Source organism: Salvelinus fontinalis, chromosome 42, assembly GCF_029448725.1.
Source record: "Salvelinus fontinalis isolate EN_2023a chromosome 42, ASM2944872v1, whole genome shotgun sequence".
NCBI classification, from domain to species: domain Eukaryota; kingdom Metazoa; phylum Chordata; class Actinopteri; order Salmoniformes; family Salmonidae; genus Salvelinus; species Salvelinus fontinalis.
In genome coordinates, this window is record NC_074706.1 from 12,337,220 (window position 1) to 12,356,987 (window position 19,768).

A 19,768-nucleotide genomic window follows, 5' to 3' on the forward strand; every position below is an offset into this window, starting at 1 on the left:
GACCTCGCCTTCTGGATGATAGCGGGGTGAACAGGCAGTGGCTTGGGTGGTTGATGTCCTTGATGATCTTTATGGCCTTCCTGTGACATCGGGTGGTGTAGGTGTCCTGGAGGGCAGGTAGTTTGCCCCCGGTGATGCGTTCTGCAGACCTCACTACCCTCTGGAGAGCCTTACGGTTGTGGGCGGAGCAGTTGCCGTACCAGGCGGTGATACAGCCCAACAGGATGCTCTCGATTGTGCATCTGTAGAAGTTTGTGAGTGCTTTTTGTGACAAGCCGAATTTCTTCAGCCTCCTGAGGTTGAAGAGGCGCTGCTGCGCCTTCTTCACGACGCTGTCTGTGTGGGTGGACCAATTCAGTTTGTCCGTGATGTGTACACCGAGGAACTTAAAACTTTCCACCTTCTCCACTACTGACCCGTCGATGTGGATAGGGGGGTGCTCCCTCTGCTGTTTCCTGAAGTCCACAATCATCTCCTTTGTTTTGTTGACGTTGAGTGTGAGGTTATTTTCCTGACACCACACTCCGAGGGCCCTCACCTCCTCCCTGTAGGCTGTCTCGTCGTTGTTGGTAATCAAGCCTACCACTGTAGTGTCATCCGCAAACTTGATGATTGAGTTGGAGGCGTGCATGGCCACGCAGTCGTGGGTGAACAGGGAGTACAGGAGAGGGCTCAGAACGCACCCTTGTGGGGCCCCAGTGTTGAGGATCAGCGGGGTGGAGATGTTGTTACCTACCCTCACCACCTGGGGGCGGCCCGTCAGGAAGTCCAGGACCCAGTTGCACAGGGCGGGGTCGAGACCCAGTCCTTAACACCCGATGACCTATATAGTGCACTAGTTTTGTGCAATGTATTGAAACTACAAGGCCCATCCAAGTTGACCTGTGAGTCAAAACCAGCACAGCAGCTTTGACTAAATGAAGGGGATTGTGTTCTTTCTTTGTCCTTTTTGGAAGATTGTTTAGATTGTAAATCTCTATCCAAAAACAGTAATAAATGCTTTTATTAGTGGACATTTGATCAAATGTTTGCTTCAAAGGGGACATGTAACATAAGTATAGGCTTATATCTAAACATTAGACAAATATATATTGAACCTTTATTTAACTAGGCAAGTCCGTTAAGAACAAATTCTTATTTACAATGACGGCCTACCAAGACCAAACCCAGACGACGCTGGGCCAAATGTGTGCCGACCTATGGGACTCCCAATCACGGCCGGATGTGATAGTCTGGATTCGAACCAGGGACTGTAGTGACGCCTGTAGTGACTCCTAGCACTGAGATGGGCCCCCACTCGGGAGCCCAAAATATATAACATATACAGTACCAGTCAAAAGTTTGGACACACCTACTCATTCAAGGGTTTTTCTATGTTTTTACTATTTCTACATTGTAGAATAATAGTAAAGACATCAAAACTATGAATTAACACATATGGAATCATGTAGGAACCAAAAAAGTGTCAAACAAATCAAAATATATTTGAGATTCTTCAAAGTAGCCACCCTTTGCTTTGATGACAGCGCACACTCTTGGCATTCTCTCAACCAGCTTCACCTGGAATGCTTTTCCAGCAGCCTTGAAGGAGTTCCCACATATGCTGAGCACTAGTTGGCTGCTTTTCCTTCAATCTGCGGTCCAACTCATCACAAACCATCTCAATTGGGTTGAGATGGACACCAATAAGAAGAAGAGACTTGCTTGGGCCAAAAAAACACGAGCAATGGACATTTGACCGGTGGAAATCTATCCTTTGGTCTGATGAATCCAAATTTGAGATTTTTGGTTCCAACCGTCTTTGTGAGACGCAGAGTAGGTGTGAAGCACCTCCGTGAAGCATGAAGGAGGAGGTGTAATGTGTGGGGGTGCTTTGCTGGTGACAGTCTTTGATTTATTTAGAATTCAAGGCACACTTAACCAGCATGGCTACCACAGCATTCTGCAGCGGTACGCCATCCCATCCGGTTTGCGCTTAATGGGACTATAATTTGTTTTTCCACATGACAATGACCCAACACACCTCCAGGCTGTGTACGGGCTATTTGACCACAAAGGAGAGTGATGAGTGCTGCATCAGATGACCTGGCCTCCACAATCACCCAACCTCAACCCAATTGAGATGGTTTGTGATGAGTTGGACCGCTCCCAAGCTTCTAAAGCCATGACATACTTTTCTGGAATTTTCCAAGCTGTTTAAAGGCACAGTCAACTTTGTGTATGTAAACTTCTGACCCACTGAAATTGTGATACAGTGAAATAATCTGTCTGTAAACAATTGTGGAAAAAGGACTTGTGTCATGCACAAAGTAGATGTCCTAACCGACTTGCCAAAACTATAGTTTGTTAACAAGTAATTTGTGGAGTGATTGAAAAACGAGTTTTAATGACTCCAACCTAAGTGTATGTAAACTTCCGACTTCAACTGTATCTGTACTTTACTATTTATATTTTTGACTACTTTTATTGCAGTACATTCCTGAAGAAAATAATGTACTTTTAGCTCCATACATTTTCCCTGACAACCAAAAGCACTAGTAAATGCTTAGCAGGACAGGAAAATGCTCCAATTCACACACTTATCAAGAGAACATCCTACTGCCTCTGATCTGATGGACTCACTAAACATTATTTGTTTGTAATGTTCGAGTATGCCCCCGGATACCGTAAATAACAAAATAACAAGAAAATGGTGCTATCTGGTTTGCTTAATACAAGGAATTCAAAATAATTTATACTTGTGATACTTGAGTATATTTAAAACCAAATACTTTTAGACTTTACTCGAGCAGTATTTTACTGAGTGACTTTTACTTGAGTCATTTTCTATTAAGGTATCTTTACTTTTACTAAAGTATGACAATTGGATACTTTTTCCACCACTGCCCTTTTTCATGTTGGAGCTAGCAACCAAGTGAGTGGGTGTTAGCTAGCTAGTAACCAGAACGTTAAGCTAGCCAAGACCAACAACACAAACAAATGGACTATACAGCTTCAAGTAATGAGTGGAGTTACAAACGGATTATACTAAACAAGTTAAATGTTCCACACACATAGCCACTCTCCCACGCCGAATAAGTATTAAAAGTATAAATCATTTTGAATTCAATTTAAGATGGCGCTGATAGAGATGGCAGCTTCGCTTCAAGTCCTTAGGCAACTGTGCATTATTTTGTGTTATTTATTTATTATTTCTCATTGTTGGCCCAGAAAACCTTAAGTGTTATTACATACAGCCGGGAAGAACTATTGGATATCAGAGAGACGTCAATTTACCAGCAGTGCGACCAGGAATACGACTTTCCCAAAGCAAATCCTTTGTCTGCACCTCCCAGGGCATTTAAAATGATTCCAGAGGCCGACCTAAAACAACGCCTTCGGAAGAGAGGGTGCCGGAGCGGTCTTCTAGTGAGGCTTCGGATGTGCGCACACCACACACGGCTTTCGAGTATACTACTAGCTAATGTCCAGTCCCTAGTTAACAAAGTCGACAAAATTAGGTCAAGAGTTGATTTCCAAAGAGATATCTGGGATTGTAACATACTCTGTTTCACGGAGACATGGCTAGCTGGGCACATGCTGTCGGAGTCCATACAGCCAACGGGATTTTCAGTGCATCGCGCCGACGGGAACAAACATCTCTCTGGTAAGAAGAAGGGTGGGGGTGTATGTTTCATGACTAACTCATGGTGTAATTGTAACAACAGAAGAACTCAAGTCCTTTTGTTCACCTGACCTAGAATTCCTCACAAACAAATTCCGACCGTATTATCCCCCAAGAGAACTCCCCTCGGTTATCGTCACAGCCGTGTATATCCCCCTGCAAGCGGATACCAAGACAGCCATCAAGGAACTTCACTGGACTTTATGCAAACTGGAAACCATATATCCTGAGGCTGCATTTATTGTAGCTGGGGATTTTAACAAAGCTAATCTGAGAACAAGGCTACCTACATTTTATCAGCATATTGATTGCAGTACACGAGCGAGTAACACACTCGACCACTGCTACTCTAACTTCCGCGACACATACAAGGCCCTCCCCCGCCGTCCTTTTAGCAAATATGACCATGACTCCATCTTGTTGCTCCCCTCCTATAGGCAGAAACTAAAATAGGAAGCGCCCGTGCTTAGGTCTATCCAATGCTGGTCTGACCAATCAGATTCCACGCTACAAGATTGCTTCGATCACGTGGACTGGGATATGTTCCGGGTAGCCTAGACAATAACATTGATGTATACGCTGACTCGGTGAGCGAGTTTACAAGGAGATGTTGTACCCACTGTGACTATTAAAACCTTCCCTAACCAGAAACTGTGGATTGATGGCAGCAAAACTGAAAGCACGTACCACCGCATTTAATCATGGCAAGGCGACTGGAAACATGACCGAATACAGTGTAGCTATTCCCTCCATAAGGCAAGCAAAGTGTCATTATAGGGGCAAAGTGTCATTATAGGGACAAAGTGGAGTTGAAATTCAGCGGCTCAAACATCTACTTTGTGCATGACACAAATAATTTTTCCAACAATTGTTTACAGACAGATTATTTCACTTACAATTCACTGTATCACAATTCCAGTGGGTCAGAAGTTTATATACACTAAGTTGACTGTGCCTTTAAACAGCTTGGAAAATTCCCAAAATTATGTCATGGCTTTAGAAGCTTCTGATAGGCTAATTGACATCATTTGAGTCAATTGTAAGTGTACCTGTGGGTGTATTTCAAGGCCTACCTTCAAACTCAGTGCCTCTTTGCTTGACATCATGGGAAAATGAAAGAAATCAGCCAAGACCTCAGAAAAAAATTGTAGACCTCCACAAGTGTGGTTCATCCTTGGGAGCAATTTCCAAACACCTGAAGGTACCACGTTCATCTGTACAAACAATAGTATGCAAGTATAAACACCATGGGACCATGCAGCCATCATAACGCTCAGGAAGGAGACGCGTTCTGTCTCCTAGAGACGAACGTACTTTGATGCGAAAAGTGCAAATCAATCCCAGAACAACAGCAAAGGACCTTGTGAAGATGCTGGAGGAAATGGGTACAAAAGTTTCTATATCCACAGTAAAACGAGTCCTATATCAACATAACCTGAAAGGCCGCTCAGCAAGGTAGAAGCCACTGCTCCAAAACCGCCATAACAAAGCCAGACTACGGTTTGCAACTGCACATGGGGGCAATGTTCATACTTTTTAGAGATATGTCCTCTGGTCTGATTAAACTGTTTGGCCATAATGCCCATCGTTATGTTTGGAGGAAAAAGGGGATGCTTGCAAGCCGAAGAACACCATCCCAACCATGAAGCACGGGGGTGGCAGCATCATGTTGTGGGGGTGCTTTGCTGCAGGAGGCACTGGTGCACTTCACAAAACGTGATTATCGAGTATACTGTGCATTATAGGGAAATAATGCACGCTCTATAATTCCCTTCAAGAAAATTCAGAAATTAGTATTCAACAATGCCATGATATAGTTAAGCAATTGGCCTCAGGGGTGTGGTATATGGCCAATATACCACGGCTAAGGGCTGTTCCAGCACGAAGCAAAGCGGAGTGCCTGGATACAGCTTTTAGCTGTGGTATATTGGCCATATATCGCAAACCCCCGAGGTGCCTTATAAACTGGTTACCAACGTAATTAGAGCAGTAAAAATAAAGTTTTGTCATACCTGTGGTATACGGTCTGATATACAGCCAATCAGCATTCAGCGTCGAACCACCCAGTTTATAATCTATTCTACCTAGGATTTGTTTCTATCATTTGATTGTGGAATTTAAATAGGTTGGTTTCGTTGTGTAGTCTTTCTTTTACAGTGTATAAATAACGTTTGATGATACTGTTTTCATAAACAACGCTGTCTTCAGCGAGCAACCCTCACTACTTCCTCAGTGGTCAGTTGCCGAGTGAGTATTTTTGTCCTTGAGCTCCCATTGGACACATTCGATGTCAATTTGATGAGGAATGTTTTCAAGAATGGAGCCGCAACGTAACATCTGCAAACTGTGAAGGTGCCGTGTTGATTTAGACATAACAGTTTACATTGATAGGGAATCGTGAAGAACTGGTCGTAAAAATGGTATGTAAACATCAACATATTAGATTTCACGGCGACATTTGATTGCCATGGCTATTTTGATGTGTAGTGGTGTGTTTTCCCGTATGAGAACGAGCTATCAGCCTATGGCTACAATATCTGTTTACCATGCTACTCACTGTAAATGAACACTGAAATTCGTGATGTGTGCGATTTTATCGTTCTAATATTCATGTTGCATCAATGAAAACATTATTTGCTGTTGAACAAGTCATTTCAATTACGGTGGAATCATAACACTATCATCACTCTAAGACATTTATTGACATACTTGTATTTTGGATTTATTTTTCTCTATTTCTGTTTTATATCCGTTTTTAGTATGGTTTTGTCAATCACGCCTTGGAACTACTTGTATTAAGAAATTATGGCGAAGACGTGTGGGAAGACATCAAGTGAGTTCAACGATTTGTTTTGTATTTGTGATTGACACAGGGCATTTGCATACCATAATTCAAAGTTGAAAATAAAAACTAAATGTGGCCATGTTGCAAAATGCAAAACAAGGAATCAGCAGGTATGTTCAGTAGATAGATATGTTAGTAACGCTTCACATTAAGTTGCTCCTATAACTGTGTGTAGCAGCATTGTAGTAACACACTTTACACACATGAACGCATAGATCTTGTATTGTAGATATGTGGTAGGAGAGTAACTTTAAAAAAAAAAAAAATATTTAACCTTTATTTAACCAGGTAGGCAAGTTGAGAACATGTTCTCATTTGCAATTGCGACCTGGCCAAGAAAGCAAAGCAGTTCGACACATACAACAACACAGAGTTACACATGTAGTAAAATAAACATACAGTCAATAATACTGTAGAAGAATAAGTCTATATACAATGTTAGCAAGTGAGGTGAGATAAGGGAGGTGAAGGCAAAAAAAAGCCATGGTGGCGAAGTAAATACAATATAGCAAGTAAAACACTGGAATGGTTGATTTGTGGCTTGATGTCAGACACTTAATGTGTTGTGAAAAGTTTTATGAAATGTACGATTTTAAATTGTAGATAACTGCCTTAAGCAGTAGTGTAATTTGTATTTATTATGTAACATTAAGTAATTACCATGTAATAAAAATTGCTGTTACTTTACATTGTTATTACACTTTAATTTTGTTTACTACATTGTCTTGACCACAACTTTATGTAACCTACCAATATGACATGGATATTAATGCAAAGACATGTCCATTAACCATATTATAGTGTTGAAATCAATGATCTCCCCCTATTGCTAGACAAAGTGGATAACGAATGGCCATGTCATTCAGCTGATGATACATGACCAGCAGATATAGCGGGCCTATCTGTAACGTAAAGCATGTGCCCATAAATCACCAGCAAACATAAAAGAAAACAATATATATCATTAATTATTCAATTACACCACTCTTATGAGAAGGCGAGCCATATTTTTACTCATCATTTCATTTTCATTCGCTTTCTAATAGTGGTGATAAAGGGAGGTTGTTGCATTATGATAACAATCCCCTCTTTTCAAAGTGCTCAAATATTTGGCAAGATCCATGTTTATTTTTCTTCTTCAGTCTTTGCTGTTCCAGGACCCAGACTTTCATCCCATCCTATCCTATAAGAACAGAGGCACAGCTGCTTCTCCGAAAAGCGTGTTTTGAGGAATCTGGTCATTTTTATCACCCAAGAACATTGTGCTGCAGTATTTCTCAACCTTATCTTGGCTGACATAATTCAACATTATAAAATGCCTAATTATTCAAGCTAGGTTTTATTTTCAGATCTTGCAGCTCAGAGCAATTGAAAAAGTAATTCTTATTTTCACTACATTTTTACGTTTGTTCAGCAGATCACATGCTCAGAAAGTGGTTGCTAGCCAGCACAGAAAATCAGTCATTGTTTTCTCAGATCAACTCGGTAATCAGGTTTAAATAGACCTCATTAGGATATATAACAGGCTTATTTATTAGCATGCCAAATACATTTTCTCATTGTAACTTCTAAATATAGATAATCCTACGATGCAGTTAGTGCTCAAAGTTAGATTAATGGTACTGCAACATTCATGAAGGTGTCATGACTTTTGTAGTTGTTAAGTTGTTATGAATGTCTTATGGATACCCCCATAAAGTAAAGTGTTACTGATTGTTTTTGTTTGGACCAAATAAGTGTAGCTACCCTACTGAAGGACCCTTATGTAATGATTCATTTAAGGCTTTTATAACAACTATTTAAGACGTTATAACACCAGTCATAGGCATAAACAACGGCATACAATGTTATGAAGCTAGTTTTAATGGATACTACAGAGGACAAGCAAATATGTTGTCATATGCTCCTGTCAAGTGCCTATTTATTACTTAGGTAATAATCACATGTTAATATGATATCTAATAATTCAATTGTCTTTTTTCCTGTTATCAGGAGGGAGGCGCAACTCGATGTAGAGGGTCAGTTTCTTGTCAGAATCATATATGAAGATGCCAAAACATACGACCTTGTTGCTGCGGCAAGCAAAGTTCTAAGTATGTTTTTTAATCATGTTTTGAAATGCAAGATATTTTACTTGAACCAGTTTATGCATAACATAATTGTATGGCATCACTTTAAAATATGGTACCCTTTATAAAGGGTAACTTATTGTAAAGTGTTACCAATGGGACTGAGACGGTGTATACAACAAGTGTTTGTTTTATTTTTTTTTGATCTTGCAGAGATTGATGCAGGGTGTATCCTACAGATGTTTGGGAAGATGTTTTTTGAGTTTTGCCAAGAATCAGGGTATGACACCATCCTGCGTGTTCTAGGCTCCAATGTCCGTGAATTCTTGCAGGTAAGCGCTCCAGTTCCCTTCTTAATCTTTCTTCAGTTAACAGAGACTAATGTAAAAAAAATGTCCTCTTCAATGTCATGAATGCTTCAATGTAAGTTAAATATGACCTATATTTCAATTGTACAGTGCCAAAACAATTCTGTGACCGCCCCCTCGTCTTTGGATTTGGGGGAGTTGACCATGTAATTCAAATAGGACAGTGGCAGTTAGATTTGCCAAGACCGAACCCTCTATTTACAAATAGAAAATGTAGGGCTTCACTTTGGGTTGAAACAGAGATAAAGGAATGAGGATTGGAGTTATGCAACCTTGTTCTAAAGGCCTGCTTTAGGCCTGCCTTGCCTGCTCCCAGATCTGTTTATGCTGTGTAGCCAACTCCTATGGCGTTTGGTATGACAATGACCACAGGAGTTGGCTATATAACACAAACTGATATCGGACCAGTCTAAGTGGAATCTTAATGGAGAGAAACTCCTGTTTCAATCATTTATGCAACCCCCATACAGAATCTGGATGCCCTCCACGACCACCTAGGTACCATCTACCCTGGGATGAGGGCTCCGTCCTTCCGCTGCACAGACGCGGAGAAGGGCAACAATCTGATCCTGCACTACTACTCGGAGAGGGAGGGGCTCCAGGACATTGTGATCGGCATCATCAAGACGGTGGCCCAACAGATCCACGGCACAGAAATAGAAATGAAGGTGTGCTGTTTCAAATAAAATAATAAGTATATTATTACTTAAAAGGATTGTACCCTTTAAAAAACAATTGGGCCTAAAATTACATACCCAAATCTAACTGCTTGTAGCTCAGGACCTGAAGCAAGGATATGCATATTCTTGATGCCGTTTGAAAGGAAACACTTTGAAGTTTGTGGAAATGTGAAATTAATGTAGAGACAGCAGGGGTTCAAACTGTAGAAGCCATTTCCTACTTTTGAATTTAAAAATTGATTTTATCAAACAAAACTATGCTACATTTTATCTCTGGGACCCTCGGGATGACAAATCAGCGCAAGATTACTGAATGTAAGTACATTATTTACCTTCAGAGGTGAATGTATAAAACCAGTTGCTGTGATACAAGTTTGTTGTTGTGCACTCTTCTCAAACAATAGCATGGTATTTTTTCACTGTAATAGCTACTGTAAATTGGACAGTGCAGTGAGATTAACAAGAATGTAAGCTTTCTGCCCATATAAGACATGTCTATGTCCTGGAAAGTTTGCGGTTATTTATGTCTTTCTAGTTAGCAACAATCGTCCCAGTATAGGGACACCAATCTCGTAGATCCTTAAGAAATTAAAGGGATAGTTCGGGATTCTGGCAATGAGGCCCCTTGTCTACTTCCCCAGAGTCAGATGAACTCGTGGATACCATTTATATGTCTCTGTATTCAGTATGAAGGAAGTTAGAGGTGGTTTCGTGAGCCAATGCTAACTACTGCTAGACCTAACTCAGGCACTGTTTTTTTGTGTGCCTTTGTAGTTATTCGGATTCTGTGCTGCTTGGGGTTCTTACCTTCAGTCCAAAATGGGACAGTGGTCGACTTTCAAATGCCCCTCTCCATTCAGGAGTTGTGTGGGTCTAAGCAACTGCTAGTGTTGGTCACTCAGTGGTCAGTTTTTGATCTGAGATATTGTTGGGTCTCTGTTGACTTGGGTCAGATGTCTATGAAAGGGGTAGAGTTTGAGTACACTCAGAAGGTGACGTAATGCAACTACCAAGTAGTTATAGTGTAAGATACTGTATTTAAAGGGTTTAACAATTATTAGACTGATAAGTGTCATGATAGTTTTAAAGCTAGGAATATGTGAATGAGTTATGTACCTTCTTTATAGCATAGCAGTCCATGCAGCAAACACCAGGTGGAATTAGTATATACCATAGGTATAGACTTGGATAGTCCTTTCAGAAATCTTGTCTGAGCACTTAGGTTACCTCCTCATTTTCAGAGAAAGCCAACTCTACTATCAAACCTAATCATATCGCAGAGATAGGTGTCAGTATGTATTTTTTTTATCTCCCAGGCTCAGCGTAAAATTAAATGGGGGAGCTGAATTGACAGACCCTCCAAATAGGACACCAGATTTTCTGGAAATGTTATTAGTCGTTGCCACGGAAACCGTGTGCGTCAAGCCATTGACGTCAGTGTATAGACTTAAAAGGACTTGTTGTGGCCAGGCAGTAACCCACACAAGAACATCACTGTGTTTAAAACCATCACACCAAACCTTAGATATTTACATAAAGACATACAGTATTTCGATGTCTATGCGTTTACCAATCACCCACCGGTATCTCTTACATTATCTCTTGCCATAATGGGTGGACTGGCGGACATTTTGAGTGTCCCCATAAAGTAAAGCAGGATATAAACACAGGAAGCATAGCATGCACTCATTCTAATTTTATGGTTGCACCTTCCTCCCTTCTATGAAATCCATTCTTCCTTCACCAGGTGATCCAGCACAAGGGTGAAGAGTGTGACCACATCAAGTTCCTGATCGAGGAGAAGGACTCGGAGGAGGAGGCCTTCTATGAGGATCTGGACGGCTTCGAGGAGAACAGCACGCAGGAGACCCGGATCAGCCCCTACACCTTCTGCAAGGCCTTTCCCTTTCACCTCATGTTCGACAGGGACCTGATGCTTACTCAGTGCGGCAACGCTATCTTCCGTGTGCTGCCGCAGGTTTATGTCTATTTAGCTATAGGACATTGAGATTTTATGTGTGTAAATAACTACTCTTATACTGCATTATGACTGCGTTCTAACTCAGTAGGAGTGTGTTTATAATGCACTGTAGGTATATGGGTTTCACAGGTAGCCTGCAGTTGTAATGCAAATATGTGGTTATAATGTATTGTAAGACTTGGCATAAGTATGTATGACCCCCTTATGAAGTGTTTTGCTGTTTTATTCCATAGCTCCAGCCGGGCATCTGTAACCTGCCCTCCGTGTTCTCTCTGGTGCGTCCACACATAGACTTCAGCTTCCAAGGCATGCTCTCTCACATCAACACTGTCTTCGTTCTGCGAAGCAAGGTACGCCAAGAATACTCACTGCTGAAACTTTTTGCATTTTTATTTAATGTTAAAAAATTACATCACAAAAATAGAGGAACTAGATAGAAAGCTACATTTATATTTTTTGTGTGTCCATGTGTGTCTCTGCCTGTGTGTGTATATTATGTCCTTCCAGGAGGGCCTCTTGAACGTGGAGACTTCGGAGAATGAGGACGAGCTGACTGGTGCTGAGATCAGCTGCCTGAGGCTGAAGGGACAGATGATCTACCTGCCCGAGGCGGAGAACATCCTCTTCCTCTGTTCTCCCAGGTTCTGCTGCTGTGATGTTAGACAAAAACAATGTGCTGTTCTAGGCTTCGTTCCAAATGGGCACATAAGGCTCTGGTCAGAAGTAGTGCACTATATAGGGAATAAGGTTCCATGTGCCCTGGTCAAAAGTAGTGGACTGTTTCAGGATTAGGGTGCAATTTGGGATGTAGTCCTAGACTTGGGGTGGATGGCTGGGCTGGATGGATGTCTCTTGGTTGGTGTGTGAAACCTAAATTGGATTCAAAACCACAGCTACTGTAGTGCAGCAGATGGTCTGGCCTTAAAGGGCCAATCTACAGTGGAAACAATAAAAGTCCAACCCCGCCTTTGCTTTGGTAAAAAGCTGAGGGATGGGTCTAAAAATGTAACTACTCTCAGATTCAGACAGAGCTATGGCTGCAATGACTGACCATCCATTATATACAAATTATAGTTTTAACCATGTTTTGAGGCTATACAGTGTTTGTTTACATTTGCAATGTTTAATAACTTTGGAGTAAAACAAGGTTCTATTTGGGTTCTGACAGGGTGTCACAGTTGAACTAAGCTCATTAGGATTTTAAGTGATATTCAAGAATCAGTGTATACATACATACATACAGTTGAAATCGGAAGTTTACATTCACCTTAGCCAAATACATTTAAACTCAGTTTTTCACAATTCCTGACATTTAATCCAAGTAAAAATTCCCTGTTTTAGGTCAGTTAGGATCACCACTTTATTTTAAGAATGTGAAATGTCAGAATAATAGTTAAAAGAATGATTTATTTCAGCTTTTATTTCTTTCATCACATTCCCAGTGGGTCAGAAGTTTACATATACTCAATTAGTATTTGGTAGCATTGCCTTTAAATTGTTTAACTTGGGTCAAACGTTTCGGGTAGCCGTCCACAAGCTTCCCACAATAAGTTGGGTGAATTTTGGCCCATTCCTCCTGACAGAGCTGGTGTAACGGAGTCAGGTTTGTAGACCTCTTTGCTCGCACATGGTTTTTCAGTTCCGCCCACAAATTTTCTATAGGATTGAGGTCAGGGCTTTGTGAGGGCCACTCCAATACCTTGACTTTGTTGTCCTTAAGCCATTTTGCCACAACTTTGGAAGTATGCTTGGGGTCATTGTCCATTTGGAAGACCCATTTGCGACCAAGCTTTAACTTCCTGACTGATGTCTTGAGATGTTGCTTCAATATAACCACATCATTTTCCTTTCTCATGATGCCATCTATTTTGTGAAGTGCACCAGTCCCTCCTGCAGCAAAGCACCCCCACAACATGATGCTGCCACCCCCGTGCTTCACTGTTGGGATGGTGTTCTTCGACATGCAAGCCGCCCCCTTTTTCCTCCAAACATAACGATGGTCATTATGGCCAAACAGTTCTGTTTTTTTTCATCAGACCAGAGGACTGAAAGTACGATCTTTATCTCCATGTGCAGTTGCAAACCGTAGTCTGGCTTTTTTATGGCGGTTTTTGGAACAGTGGCTTCTGCCTTACTGAGCGGCCTTTCAGGCTATGTCGATATAGGACTCGTTTTACTGTGGATATAGATACTTTTGTACCTTTTTCCTCCAGCATCTTCACAAGGTCCTTTGCTGTTGTTCTGGGATTGAAATGCACTTTTCTCACCAAAGAACGTTAATCTCTAGGCGATAGATCGCGTCTCCTTCCTGAGCGGTATGACGGCTGCGTGGTCCCATGATGTTTATACTTGTGTACTATTGTTTGTACAGATGAACGTGGTACCTTCAGGCGTTTGGAAATTGCTCCCAAAGATCAACCAGACTTGTGGAGGTTTACAATTTTTGTTCTGAGGTCTTGGCTGATTTCTTTTGATTTTCCCATGATGTCAAGCAAAGAGGCACTGAGTTTGGAGGTAGGCCTTGAAATACATCCACAGGTACACCTCCAATTGACTCAAATGATGTCAATTAGCCTAATATAAGCTTCTAAAGCCATTACATAACTTTTTGGAATTTTCCAAGCTGTTTAAAGGCACAGTCAACTTAGTGCATGTAAACTTCTGACCCACTGGAATTGTGATACAATGAATTATAAGTGAAATAATGTCTGTAAACAATTGTGGGAAATGACTTGTGCCATGCACAAAGTAGATGTCCTCACTGACTTGCCAAAACTATAGTTTGTTAACAAGAAATTTGTGGAGTGGTTGAAAAACGAGTTTTAATGACTCCAACCTAAGTGTATGTAAACTTCCGATTTCAACTGTATATAGTCATTAGTTGGATGTAGCAGCTACAGATTGTTTAAAGGGACAATCTTTCGTAACACTTTACTTAAATCATCCATTTATATGTTGTCTTATAACCAGGCTTATGTCTCAAACGGTCCTTTACTGTATTTAGTTAACACATTTTCTGGTTGAAAACGGCCTGTTGGTAGTAGTCATGTACACCATTTCTAGTCCCAGAAGTGACTAAAAAGTGTAATTAGGATAACTTGAGTCATAAAGTCAGTATTTTCCAAAAATAAAATGTCAGAGGGTTGGGTTTGATTTTAAGTTATGCCCACAAACACGTGGGTATTGGTTTGTAAATTTTCTCTTGGAATGCACACTGACCATGGAAAAGTTTGTTAGATGTTCGATCTCTTTATGTCGCTAGTTAGGTACCGTCAGTAAAATTACATAATGTATATGGGACAATATGTTCACATTTCAATAGTTCCACATTTTAGTGACATAAAAACCTCAAACCAACTATAAATTGTATAAATTCATGTAAAATATTGAAAGCTTTTAATAAGAAAACTAAAAGGTGTGCAACATGAACATATTGTCCCATGCCAACCAAAAGCATAACCCTCCTGCGTTCATAAGAGGACAAGCCTTTATGATGTCTTTATGTATAACATTTTCAACTGACCCAAATTACTTGTTTAGTCAATCTATCACTACTCCGGAGAAGACTTCGAACTGTCTGCATCTGGGTAACAAAAGTTTATTGCAAAAACAGGGAGCAGGCAAACGACCGGTCAAGGGCAGGCAGAGGTCAGTAATCCAGAGCAGAGTACGAAAAGTACAGAACGGCAGGCAGTCTCAGGGTCAGGACAGGCTGAATGGACAAAACTAGAGAGAAAAAACAGGAGTACGGGAAAAACGCTGGTAGCCTTGACAAGACGAATTGGCAACAGACAAACAGAGAACACAGGTAGAAATACACTGGGGATAATGGGGAGGATGGGCGACACCTGGAGGGGGTGGAGACGAGCACAAAGACAGGTGAAACAGATCAGGGTGTGACGCAATCATTATAAGATGATCGTTATTAGTTATTAAAAAAGGGGCATACATTCTAATCATAATGCATTATGTTGTCCCTACTGAACACAGCCCCTGTTGAGTTGTGTTCAGTCTCTGATGCGTCACCAACACTGTGTTCAGTGTGATGAACCTGGATGACCTGACGCGGAGAGGCCTTTACCTGAGCGACATCCCGCTGCACGATGCCACACGTGACCTGGTGCTGCTGGGAGAACAGTTCCGTGAGGAGTACAAGCTGACCCAGGAACTGGAGATCCTGACTGACCGTCTGCAGCACACCCTTCGGGCCCTGGAGGATGAGAAGAAGAAGACGGACAGGTTCGTAGAGACTCCCACCCATCGCCCTCACCGTTTGATAGACTCAACCTCCTTCACCCATTTTCATTTTATTTAAACATTTTTATGTAAAGGGATGGTCCACTCCAAATAGAATTTCAGCAGTGTTGGAGTCTTTGGTGTAGCTTTCTAAACTCCCGACTCTGACCACGCCCCCCCCCCCCCCGACTGGGGTTCGAGCCCTGTTGTGGCCACTTTTCTCTGTGTCTATCTCCCTCTAACTTCCTACTGTACTGTCAAAAATGACAACTTACACATTTATTTAAAATTGACAACATACCTTTCGTGAATGTGAAACCTAATTAACCACAAATTGTTTGAACTTTGAGCGCCGTAGCGCCAATCTGCTCAGTAGTGCGGATTGCCTAAGAAGGAACTTATGGACCGCTCTTCTACTGAAAATCAGAAAAGGGGTGGCTTCACCTGATCCTTGATCCCCATGAACATGAACATATTTTTATAAAATATACTACACTACATTATACCTCATGTAATGTCAATAACTGTCTTTCTATTTTATTGCAAAATGCCAATGAATGTGTGAGGTACAACTCTTCATATAAAATACCAGTCAAAAGTTAGGACACCGACTCATTCAAGGGATTTTCTTTTATTTAACTACTTTCTACATTGTCGAATAATAGTGAAGACATCAAAACTATGAAAAAACACATATGGAATCATGTAGTAACCAAAATGTGTTTGAGATTCTTCAAAGTAGCCACCCTTTGCCTTGATGACAGCTTTGCACACTCTTGGAATTCTCTCAACCAGCCTCATGAGTATTTCAATTAACAGGTGTGCCTTGTTAAAAGTTCATTTGTGGAATTTCTTTCCTTCTTAATGAGTTTTAGCCAATCACTTGTGTTGTGACAAGGTAGGGGTGGTATACAGAAGATAGCCCTATTTGGTAAGACCAAGTCCATATTAAAAGGCAAAAGAACAGCTCAAATAAGCAAAGAGAAATGACAGTCCATCACTACTTTAAGACATGAAGGTCAGTCAATCCGGAAAATGTCAAGTGCAGTCGCAAAAACCATCAAGCGCTATGATGAAACTGGCTCTCGAGAGGATCGCCACAGGAAAGGAAGACCCAGTTACCTCTGCTGCGGAGGATAAATTCATTAGAGTTAACTGCGCCTTAGATTGCAGCCCAAATAAATGCTTCAGCATTCAAGTAACATCTCAACATCAACTGTTCAGAGAGACTGCGTGAATCAGGCCTTCATGGTCAAATTGCTGCAAAGAAACCAGTACTAAAGGATAATAATAAGTGACTTGCTTGGGCCAAGAAACAATGGACATTAGACTGGTGGAAATCTGTCCTTTGATCGGAGTCCAAATTTGAGATTTTTAGTTCCAACCACTGTCTTTTTGAGACACAGAGTAGGTGAACGGATGATCTCCGCATGCGTGGTTCCCTCCGTAAAGCACGGAGGTGGTGGTGTGGGGGTGCTTTGCTGGTGACACTGTCAGATTTATTTAGAATTCAAGGTACACTTAACCAGCATGGCTTCCACAGGATTCTGCAGCGATACGCCATCCCATCTGGTTTGCACTTAGTCCCACTATCATTTGTTTTTCAACAGGGCAATGACCCAAAACACACCTCCAGGCTGTGTAAGGGCTATTTGACCAAGAAGGAGAGTGATGGAATGCTGCATCAAATAACCTGGCCTCCACAATCACCCGACCTCAACCCAAATGAGATGGTTTGGGATGAGTTGGACCAAAGAGTGAAGGAAAAGCAGCCAACAAGTGCTCAGCATGTGTGAACTCCAAGACTGTTGGAAAAGCCTTCCAGGTGAAGTTGGTTGAGAGAATGCCAAGTGTGTGCTAAGCTGTCAAAGGCAAAGGGTGGCTACTTTGAAGAACCCAATTTTTTTTTATTTTAACTTTTTTGGTTACAACATGATTGCATATGTTTTATTTCATAGTTTGTCCTCACTATTATTGTACAATGTAAATCAAAAATGTTTAATGAGTAGGTGTCCAACATTTTTACTGATACTGTAGGTAAAATCCAAAGTCCAATTTTATTAAGCATTTAGGTAAAAAATGTACCCTATTCAAAATGTTATTTCCATAATGTCAAACTAGGTCTTCTCTGATCTTGAAATTTAATCCATAATTCTAATCTGACACCGACAGAACCCCGTCATAATAAAAATAAAAATAAAATCAATACGGATCCGAGGTGGACCAGATCCGACCCAATATGTCAGAAATGTGGGAGAATCGGATCCAAATTGGATAATGTCTATCGGACTCAAATGGATCCGAAAGAAATTCAGCTGTATTGATGTGCAAGCCAGTAGAATTGTTTTGACTTGTCTGGCAGGCAGTGAACGTTAACATATATCTAAAATAATTTAGTTATGGTCTACACAACAACTTAGTATTTTCATAAATAACATCCCTAATTTAAAATGTCAACACAAGGGAAGGGTGTGTGATGAAGACGCACTATAGGAGCTTCTCTCCAGAATGTGCTTTCTGCCTCCTGCTAGTTCGTGCGCATTCATTGTGTGAATTGTTTGTCCCTTTCTTAATGTTTATTTTGCTTGAGCACACATAGAAGTACCTGGGCTGACGTGCACTAATATAGGCCTATAAAAATTCCCATTTGGGAACGTCTGATAGCAGTTTTTTTGTCATCAGAGTTTTACATCCATTGCGAATGACAATAGTTCCTCACTGTATTTGAAAAATCTTTCCAACACTCTCCTTCCTGATAGGCCTAAGTAACCACTGCACCTCTGTGTGAAATAGCAACATATTGCTGATCCCATATCTCCAGAGGAATGTCACAAAATAGGCTACCAGAACACACCTACCGTGTGCAAATACAGCAGTGTCTATTCTGAGCTCATTGGTGTGGGAAACCGTGAGAGCCCAGTTGAAACGATGTTGCAAGTTTGCTATGGCAAGAGTTCAAACCAGACCGAGAGGCAGACAGGCAGAGCACCAACTGCAATGCGTAGCAAATGTGATTTCTGGAGGATATTTATTTTCCTCAGGATATGTTCTTCAAATATAATTTTAGGATCTGGTCGGTATGTCATATTTTCAGAGAGATCCAAGGTCCGTGGGCACCGAGCGTGATCCAATCTGGCTTCCTGTTTGGATACCAGGTCTAATCTCGGGTAATCTGAAGATCTTTTTTTATTTCTCCTTTATTTAACCAGGTGAGCTAGTTGAGAACAAGTTCTCATTTGCAACTGCGACCTGGCCTAGATAAAGCAAAGCAGTTCGACACATACAACAACATAGAGTTACACATGAAATAAACAAACATAAGCAATAATTCAGTAGAAAAAATCTATATACAGCATGTGCAAATGAGGTAGGATAAGAGAGTTAAGGCAATAAATAGGCCATGGTGGCAAAGTAATTACAAAATAGCAATTAAACACTGGAATGGTAGATGTGCAGAAGATGAATGTGCAAGTAGAGATACTGGGGTGCAAAGGAGCAAGATAAATAAATAAATACAGTATGGGGATGAGGTAGATTGGATGGGCTATTTACAGGTGAGCTATGTACAGGTGCAGTGATCTGTGAGCTGCTCTGACAGCTGGTGCTTAAAGCTAGTGGGTGAGGTAGAGTCTCCAGCTTTAGTGATTTTTGCAGTTCGTTCCAGTCATTGGCAGCAGAGAACTGGAAGGAGAGGCGGCCAAAGGAAGAATTGGCTTTGGGGGTGACCAGTGAGATATACCTGCTGGAGCGCGTGCTATGGGTGGGTGCTGCTATGGTGACCAGTGAGCTGAGAAAAGGCAAGGCTTTACCTAGCAGGGACTTGTAGATGACCTGGAGCCAGTGAGTTTGGTGACAAGTATGAAGTGAGTATGAAGCCAAAGAGAGCATACAGGTCGCAGTGGTGGGTAGTATATGGGTCTTTGGT

At 41.2% G+C, this 19,768-nt stretch overlaps 1 protein-coding gene across 3 annotated transcripts in view; it reads left to right on the plus strand.

Moving 5' to 3' along the window:
- The first annotated feature begins 5,921 nt into the window (after positions 1-5,921).
- LOC129841377 (guanylate cyclase soluble subunit beta-1-like) overlaps positions 5,922-19,768 on the plus strand; it is a 54,628-nt gene continuing 40,781 nt past the window's right edge. For 2 of the 3 annotated variants that reach the window (XR_008757313.1, XR_008757312.1), the window contains exons 1-9: positions 5,922-6,084; positions 6,424-6,497; positions 8,502-8,602; positions 8,792-8,910; positions 9,417-9,614; positions 11,374-11,604; positions 11,841-11,957; positions 12,115-12,248; positions 15,649-15,846. Coding sequence is in view for 1 of the 3 variants with exons in the window: in XM_055909624.1 (XP_055765599.1) it covers positions 6,082-6,084; positions 6,424-6,497; positions 8,502-8,602; positions 8,792-8,910; positions 9,417-9,614; positions 11,374-11,604; positions 11,841-11,957; positions 12,115-12,248; positions 15,649-15,846 (1,175 nt within the window). In the remaining 2 variants the exon portion in view is untranslated. The remainder of the gene's footprint in view (positions 6,085-6,423; positions 6,498-8,501; positions 8,603-8,791; positions 8,911-9,416; positions 9,615-11,373; positions 11,605-11,840; positions 11,958-12,114; positions 12,249-15,648; positions 15,847-19,768) is intronic. The other variant, XM_055909624.1, reaches the window with a different exon arrangement.